General features: G+C 36.9%; 1 protein-coding gene across 1 annotated transcript; it reads left to right on the forward strand.

Moving 5' to 3' along the window:
* The first annotated feature begins 4,378 nt into the window (after positions 1-4,378).
* On the forward strand, positions 4,379-8,054 carry LOC149576054 (glutamate receptor 3.3-like). Its single transcript, XM_089831106.1, has 6 exons — positions 4,379-4,682; positions 4,782-6,148; positions 6,381-6,658; positions 6,818-6,849; positions 7,114-7,520; positions 7,605-8,054. Exons 1-6 carry the CDS (start codon positions 4,379-4,381, stop codon positions 8,052-8,054), a joined length of 2,838 nt encoding a protein of 945 aa, XP_089687232.1.
* The last annotated feature ends 1,735 nt before the right edge of the window (positions 8,055-9,789 follow it).

A 9,789-nucleotide genomic window follows, 5' to 3' on the forward strand; every position in this document is an offset into this window, starting at 1 on the left:
CCTGATCTTGCTCTCCGATCTCCCATAGTTTCTTTTCTTCTCTCTAAGAGTAGAGGTAAGTTGTGGCTATCTTTATTCTATTCCGTATCTATGGTCTGTATAGGGACATGCATTTCTTCATCTCTTGATAATTTTGGAATTTCGCCCAGTTTGCAGGAGCAAGAGCAGAGCCTATCACACTTATAATGTTTTCATTTTTATTATAATATTAAATATAATATTTTTAGGTATAATAGAATATGATTTTAGCAGAATTTTTATTTTTTTTAATAATTAATATAAAATAGCACCAATGATTTATTAGAACTTAGAAATTGATAACTATAACTAAATAAAATTAAAGTCTAAATTTTAAAATATTTGTATGTATTTTCAATTTATTATTTCTTTTCTATTTCACACTTTGATTAAGACTAAATATACAGACCAATTATAATTTACAATTTTATTTTATGTTATTATCAATTTTATATTTGTATAGTATAAATGAAATATTTTAAGTCTTATATAAGAACAATTCTCTTATTTCTTAGGCCACCATTATAAATAATTATATATTATAATAAAATATGATTATAATTTACATATTTATATCTAATAATGTAATGTATAATATATTTAATATATATATTATAAAACATTAAAATATTTTTACAATATTATTTAACTTTAAAAATATATGTAGTGGTTTATACATTATAAAAATGAAACATAAAATATAAGCATCATTATCTTAATAAATTTAACATAAAACTATATATTTATGACATGCATTGTTCCTTTTTTAGAAAGAGACAATGTCGAAGGGGAGAGAGATTAGGTAGACAGAAAGACAATAATTAGGGCATCTAATGGATGGAAATGGTGATGGGGGGAGGGAAGGGGGGAGAGAGAGAGAGAGAGAGAGAGAGAGAGAGAGAGAGAGAGAGAGAGAGAGGGGATGAAAATTAGAACAAAATGTTGAGATTATATCAAATTTTGAAATAAGGTTGAAATTTATAAATTTAGGAAAATATTAAATTAATGAAGTTAAATACATAAAACTAAAATTAAACGAATGTTCTAAAGTAATGTTAAATGTGTTATGAGAAAGTGTTATAAAGTTAGCTTTTAAATAAAGTTTAAGTTTACAAATAAAATCAACCTTTATAAATTAATTCAAAATATATGCATATAGTCAAATTTCAAAAGGGATGTGTGGGTGTGGGTGTGAGAAGAAGGGTGGGTGGGGGACGGAGAGTGGGGAGGGTCTACATTATGAGGAGGGGGGTGGAGGGGGAGAGAGTGTCTAGAGAAGGATAGGTGGGTAAATTATAGAAGGGGACATGTGCGAGAGAGTGTGACAAGGGGATGAGGGTGAGGCATGAAGTAAACACTATGAGAGAGAATGAGAGATAAAGATACATAAGACAAAAAGAGCAGTTAGTAGGGGACATGATAGAGGCCATGGGGGGGCATGAGAAACACAAGCTAGACATATAGAATGAATTTGAGAGATAAAGAGATATGAGGAGGGGACATAAGAGTGCGATAAGAGGAAATATGGTGAGAGAAATGTGCAAGAGAGATTGTGAGAGATAAAGATAAAGATACAAGAGTGAGAGATATGGGGTAGCTATAGAGAGTAAATAGGGGGAAGAGGGAAAGGAGAGACTTAAAGAGATTAAAGAGGCAAGGACGCAGAGAGAATGTGAGAGAGAGTGTAACAAGGGGATGACGGTGAGGCATGAAGTAAACACGTTGAGAGAGAATGAGATATAAAGAAACATGAGATGAACAGAGCAGGTAGTAAGGGACATGATAGAGGTATTGGGGGGGCGCATGAGAGACACAAGATAGACATATAGAAAGAATTTGAGAGATAAAGAGATATGAGGAGGGGACGTGAGAATGAGATAAGAGGAAATATGGTGAGAGACATGTGCAAGAGAGATTGTGAGATAGAAAGATACATGAGTGAAAGATATGGGGTAGATATAGAGGGTAAATAGGGAGAAGAGATTGTGAGAGGAGGGAGAAGAGAGACTTAAAGAGATTAAGGAGACAAGGAGGGAGAGGCATGATGTAGAGATAAATGGTAATAAAGGAGAGGATATGGTAAGTAGGGGTGGAAATAGGACAAAGGGAGAAATGTAGGAAGGTATGAGGTAGAAAGAGACAATGTCAAAGGGGAGAGAGTTTAGGTAGAGAGAAAGACAATAATTAGGGCATCTGATGGATGGAAATGGTGATGGGGGGAGGGAAGGGAGGAGAGGGAGAGGGAAGGGAGGGACGGAGGAGAGAGAGAGAGAGAGAGAGAGAGAGAGAGAGAGAGAGAGAGAGAGCAAAATGTTAGAGATTTTATCAAATTTGGAAATAAGGTTCAAATTTATAAATTTAGGAAAATATTAAATTAGTAAAGTTAAATATATAAAACTAAAATTAAATGAATGTTCTAAAGTAATGTTAAATTTGTTACGAGAAAGTGTTATAAAGTTAGCTAATAAAATCAAGCTTTATAAATTAATTCAAAATATATGCATATAGTCAAATTTCAAAAGGGATGTGTGGGTGTGGGTGTGAGAGGGGGGGGGGGGGGAGAGTGGGGAGGGTCTACCTTATGAGGAGGGGGGTGGAGGGGGAGAGAGTGTCTAGAGAAGGACGTGTGGGTAAATTATAGAAGGGGACATCTGCGAGAGAGTGTGACAACGGGATGAGGGTGAGGCATGAAGTAAACACTATGAGAGAGAATGAGAGATAAAGATACATGAGACAAAAAGAGAAGGTAGTAGGGGACATGATGGAGGCTATGGGGGGCATGAGAAACACAAGGTAGACATATAGAATGAATTTGAGAGATAAAGAGATATGAGGAAGGGACATAAGAGTGAGATAAGAGGAAATATGGTGAGAGATATGGGGTAGATAAAGATACATGAGTGAGAGACATGGGGTAGATATAGAGGGTAAATAGGGGGAAGAGATTGTGAGAGGAGGGAGAAGAGACTTAAAGAGATTAAGGAGGCAAGGAGGCAGAGAGATGATGTAGAGATAAATGGTAATAAAGGAGAGGATATGGTAAGTAGGGGTGGAAATAGGACAAAGGGAGAAATGTAGAAAGGTATGAGGTAGAAAGAGACAATGTGAAAGGGGAGAGAGATTAGGTAGAGAGAAAGAGAATAATTAGGGTATTGAATGGATGGAAATGGTGATGGAGGGAGGAATTTAATGAATAATACACAAACCATGTATTATAAAAGTTGAAGCCTTAATAACTCTCTAACTCTTGATTTCCTTAAAGAAGTCCCACTATGACCTTTTCTCTATTGCAAATAATAATCTACCTTTAAGGATAAAACTTAAGCTAACACTAATGCAAATGAAAACTCTAATTTCAATCCAAAATTTAATTCTAATTAGTCAAAAAAAAAATTGATTGTATTAATTATTATATAGGTGGTGATTTTCATTTTTTTTCAAAGGTAATCTATGTCATTAAGCATATTTTGGAACTCAACATATAAAATCTATAATGTACCATAAAATATAATATATATAATAATTATTATTTATTCTTGTAAATTACTAAATTATAATAATATTAAATTTTTATTAATTAAAAAATTTATAATATATTAACTATAACGAATTATAATTTTAAAAATAATGTCTTTCATTTTGCATCGCAAGTGCTACTAGCTTATATATATTTATATATATATATATATAAAAGTCGAGAGTTATCCTTTTCGAGGCGCCTATTGTACTAAGTTAGATTAAAAAATAGGCGCAGAAGGATAACTCTCAGCGTTTTTATATATATAAAAATATATATAAGCTAGTATGTAATGGTGGCGTTCGAATTTCCCTATGTAATGGAGGACCTTCTCAAATCAAGTTGACAGATTTCCCCGATGCAGAAAATCTTATTGGAGAAACTCATTGATACCGACAAATACTCTACAGATTTTCCAAGAAGATTTCTCATTGATATCGACAAATACTAATCTCTCCAGAAAGATTGAGCAAGATTCACCTTGATATCGACAAATACTAATCAGATTTTCCAGAAATTTTGACCAACATTCTCATTGACATCGTCAAATACTAATCAGATTTTCCAAAAGGATTAACATTATTTTTATCTGAATGTGGGCTTTAAATGCTTCGTTTAGCTGGATTGTTTGGCATTGAAGAACCATGTCAGACGTCTGTAGGAAAGATACAGAGTGCCGTTGGAATTTGAGCTATCGTGAGATTCGAACGCGCGACGTCAAAGTGGGGGTTTTAATTGTCATACCACTTTCCTCAGCTGCTTTAGTCATCATCAATGCAATCTTCTTTTTGATTGAAACTGAAGATATATAGCCATTCTTTTCAAATTCTCCGTTGATTGAAGATGTGGATTAATAAGTTAGCGTTCTGCCATTGTTATGTATCTGTGCTCCTTAATATATTACTATTCTCTGTACTGTGGATGCCATCATCACCATGTAATACAATCAATGTCGGAAGTGCGAGGCCTTTGGTCGTAAATGTCGGTGCTCTTTTCGCATTTGATTCGACAATTGGAAGAGTGGCGAAGAGTGCCATGGAACTGGCAGTGGAGAATGTGAACACCGATTCTAATCTGCTTGGTGGTACAAAGCTGGAGATCACTATGATGGACTCTAATTGCACTGCTTTCATAGGCGCATCAGCAGGTCAGGCGCAAATTCAACTCTTCAGGGTTATCTACTTTGTTGATGATTTAAATTATCTGATGTTTTCATCACAGCTGTTTTTTCTTTTACTTTGTGCAGCTTTGGAATTGTTGAAGAAAGATTTGGTGGCAATAATTGGTCCACAATCATCTGTTCTTTCTCACATCGCTTCACATCTGGCGAAGGAACTTCAAATACCACTTTTGTCATTTGCAGCTACTGATCCCACTCTTGCATCACATGAGTATCCATATTTTATCAGGATGGCTCACAGCGATTCTTCTCAAATGTCTGCAATTGCTGCTATAGTGGGCTATTATGGCTGGAGACAAGTTGTAGCAGTGTATGTAGATGACGAACATGGCAGAAACGGAGTTTCTACATTAGAAGAAGCCCTGGGAAATGTGGGAGCTAAAATTACTCACAAGGCAGCTGTGATTCCTCATATCAGCCAGAACGAGATGGGTAATATATTAGCGAATTTGGGCTTAGTCGAGGCACGGGTTTTTGTAGTCCATATGAATTCAGATGCTGGACTTAACCTCTTCTCTAAAGCTAAGAAAATGGGGATGTTGAGAAGGGGATACGTTTGGATAGTCACAGATTGGCTATCCTCTGTTCTCGATTCAACCGGACTTGCAACCGAAGACATGGATTCACTTCAGGGGTTGATTGCCCTGCGACGGCAAATCCCAAATTCAGGAATGTACTACGAGGAATTTGCAAGAGAGTGGAAAAGGTTACAAAGGGCTCAAATGGTAGATGTCTCTTTGAATGTGTTTGGGCTGTATGCTTATGACAGCATACTGATGATTGCCCATTCCATCAACGCCTTTCTGAATCAGGGAGGAAATTTCTCTTTTGCAGATCAGAACACGCTATCAGATAAGAGTGGAATCAATACTTCAGAACTAGCAGCTTTGAAGGTCTTCAAAGGAGGAGCACAGTTGCGTCAGATAATACTAGAAACCAATTTCAGTGGCGTTTCAGGTCCTGTGAAACTAGATGAAAACAGGGGTCTTGTGGGCTCTGCTTTTGAGATTATTAACATTGCTGGTACAGGAATCCGCAGCATCGGTTACTGGTCAGATAGCAATGGCCTCTCAGTTACACCACCGGAATATTCAGCTACCATCAAACATAAGCATAACCATCGCCAATCTCATGATGATGAGCTTCACAATGTCATATGGCCTGGTGAAAGCAAGCAAGTGCCACGGGGCTGGGCATTTCCAAACAATGGCAGGGATCTCCTGATCGGTGTGCCCAGAAAAATAGGTTTTGAGGAATTTGTTTCCACAGAAAATGGTAGCCGCAAAACACGAAATCCAAGAGGATTTTGCATTGATGTGTTCTTCGCTGCCATAAACTTGCTTCCTTATGCCGTTCCACGCACATTTATATATTACGGAACAGGGTATTCTCAACCTAGTTATGATGAGCTTGTGGAGCAGGTTGCCTTTAAGGTTGGTACATATTCCGCCATGAATTTTGAATCATCTCCATTCTTGTCCCTTCTATTTTGGTATCACACTTGGTTTTCTTGCTGTTGATATCATTTTCATACGAGTGTTCCTGCACAACATTGATGAATTAGTCACATGATCTAAGTATTATGTATTATGTTCTTGCAAATATATATGTATTATGTATTGCATCCTACTTTAACTCGGCTATTAAACAGATGGATCCTTGCAGAAATTAGATGCACTCGTTGGAGATATTGCAATTGTGGCAAAACGAACGAAGATTGTGGACTTTACCGTGCCTTATGTGAAATCTGGCTTAGTTGTGGTGGCACCTGTTAAAGGGATTAATTCCAATGCATGGGCTTTCCTGCAGCCGTTTACACTAGAGATGTGGTGTACAACTGGTGCCTTTTTTGTTTTCATCGGATTTGTTGTGTGGATTCTGGAGCATAGATCAAACCCTGAGTTCCGAGGGCTCCCATGGCAGCAAGTGATGACTGTGCTCTGGTAATTTCTTCTAAAGGAAATCCATATACTGAAATGTTACATTATTATTATTAATTTGTTACTTGCTTGCCAAAGGAAGACATGCTAATGTTGTTGCATTTGAGAACTGTATTCTCAAACATGTAAGATGAAATGCCTTACAGACATTAGTTTTGGCAGGTTCGCGTTCTCCACGATGTTCTTTACCCATAGTGAGTACTCTCACCGCCTTCTAAATTCTATTTGAATGTGTTGGAAATAGATGGGTTTCGTGTATGCTTTCATATTATTGATCTCAATCATCAAACTAATTGAACGTTTCTAAAGATGTAGTAACTTGGCAGTTAAGATTCACCTGATTTGTATTATTGGGAAGGTTTTTGTAACTCTAATTTGTGGATACTTCTCATATTGCAAATATCCAAAATGTTGTGTATCTAAAAAAATAATGACCTATGGAGTTTGTAGCTGTGCAGGGGAAAACACTGTGAGCATCCTTGGACGTGTAGTAGTAATCATATGGCTTTTTGTTGTTTTGATAATTAATTCAAGTTACATAGCAAGTTTAACATCAATCCTCACAGTGGAGCAGCTTTCCCCAACAATTCAAGGAATTGATAGCTTGGTATCTACCAATGCTTCAATAGGATATCAAACGGGATCCTATGTCGCAGATTATCTATCACAGCAGTTTAACATTTCGAAAAACAGATTTGTGCCTTTAAGCTCTCATGATAGTTATGCTGAAGCATTGTCTCTGGGGCCTAACAAAGGTGGTGTGGCAGCAGTTGTAGACGAGCTTCCATACATTGAATCGTTTCTATCCACACGGTGTGGATTTGCTATTGTGGGCAGGGCATTCACTAAAAGTGGATGGGGATTTGTAAGTATGATCTATGCTCGACTGTTTTCATTTTTCTTTTACAATGAAATTTAACCTTTTAGGATCCGTGTTCATGCTGAATAGGTTTTTCCAAAGCACTCTGAACTGGCAGTTGACATGTCCACAGCAATCCTTGCTCTATCAGAAAGTGGGGAACTTCAGAGAATTCATGATAAATGGTTGAAAATTGATGTATGCAATCGAGAGAAACGTGCAATTCAATCAAATCAGTTTGGCCTGGAAAGATTCCGGGGCCTTTTCCTGCTCACAGGGGGTGTGTGCCTTGCAGCTCTGTTCGCATTCTTCATTGGCATGATTTATCAGTTCACCCGTTATGCTGATCCTTCGACTGAGGAATCTCCTGCTAAATCGCAACCATTCAGACTAGAAAGTGCAATGGTTCTAAGGTCATTTGCCACTTTTGTTAATGAAAGGGAGGATAACGAAAAAGAAAGGAGGCTGCAGAGGAAGCGTGCAGACATGCAAATGGATCCCGAATCTGAATTGAGCCAGACTCAGAGTACTTCAATCTGATTAAATATCCCGCGGTGTGAGCTGCTCAATGCGATGGTAGCTCGCACTTACTGAAAGGAGGCAGATTGCCGATGTCAATGCAATTGTAGCTCTTCCGATTTTGCAAACTTTATTTTACTCGTATACAAATTTGTGCTATAATATTTCAATTTTATGTTGCTATTGATTTTTTAATTTTACAACGTACTCTCTAAGTTTTGAACTGTTCCAAAAGTTTTGATCAGACTGTTTGCGGTATTTGACATAGGAGTATAGATATACGAATATTCGTTTGCGAGATTTACATCAGTATCTATTAGAATGTTTGATTACCTTCCAATTTATGCAAAGCCCCTTTAGGCTAGTACTCTATTGTACAGTTCACTCTCATATTTAACATTCATTGTGTCATTCTATAGTTCATTCTCATATTTTGAGTTACTACAAGGGAAATGACTCTTTTTTTAATTCTACTGGTCAAATCACTATGACCTTCTGGTATCAAGAAGACCACTCTTATTATGCAGTTCACTCTCATATTTTGAGTTACTACAAGAGAAATGACTCTTTCTTGAATTCCATTAGTCAAATCACCATGACCTTCTAGTATCAAGAAGACCACTCTGTATATACTGCACATAATCATTTTGGAGTGCTAAGTAGTTGGTTTTCTATATTTCAAAGCATGCTCTAGGCGAGTCTGGAGTACCTGGCTAGGAGTTACATGTTGATACAGAGCTAGCAACTGAGAGATTAGGATTGGTTTGTGCCAATTCAAGAAGTGGAGGTGGAGAACAAGGTGCAGAGGTGCCTTGAACCAGTTTTAGTGACCAGGCAAGATCATTTGGTGAGAATTTGGAGTCCATACTTGATATGTTGCATTTTACCCCTCAAAACCCTTTAAAATAGGGTGTTTTTGCTAAAGTCATGTATAGACATGTTGGAAGTCTGAAACCTACAAAATATTAAAGCTCTTTGAAAAGCGTATTTGGATCACTAGATAGTTTGGTAGGTTTTTTTCAAGGGTTATTGTTTGCAAACCTTGATAGGGGGCCTAATTGGGGGCTCTTAGGGCTACTAGGCCTAATAAGAGAAATTTGAAGTTTGGTGAATTAAGTGGGTTTGTGAGCCAAAGCTCAAGATTACTAGGGAAGCTTATACCAAGAATAGGGAAGACATTGAAGAGTATGAAATGTTGCATTGGATTTTTTTCCTTACCTTGCAAGATGGCAAGAAATGCCTAGCTAGGGTTCTAGGTGAGTTAGGAGCGAAAAGAATTGGAGTTATAAATTGGTGTAATAGATCTCATAAAAGGGGATAATTGTGGGAGATACTCTTGGCAATAGGGTCAAGTAGTAACCCTGCAGGCTTAGGAGAAGCCTTGGAGAGTTTGGGCATTAAGACCTAAACTAGGAGGTTTTGGATCTAGGTACATCACATCCTCACCATAGTTATACCTTCACATTGGAGGGTTTCTACGTAACCAAATCTTTGTGTTTATGTGTTATGAATTACTTTACATGTTTGTGAGTTATTCATGATATTAGATGCTAGATCCGATTATGCATTGCAATGAATGTTTATTCAATTTATGATATTGATCATATAACAGTTTATGGTGAAGCTATCATATTTGATACTTGTTTGAAGTGTTAAAGTTTTCTAACAATTGGTATCAGAGTATTGGTCCTCTTATAAAAAATTTAATGACTTGAGAGACAAGATCTTAGAGATGCAAGCGTATAAGCTGGGAAAG

Source organism: Cupressus sempervirens, chromosome 1 (genome assembly GCF_028749045.1).
Source record: "Cupressus sempervirens isolate cs-2001-9-10 chromosome 1, ASM2874904v1, whole genome shotgun sequence".
NCBI lineage: Eukaryota > Viridiplantae > Streptophyta > Pinopsida > Cupressales > Cupressaceae > Cupressus > Cupressus sempervirens.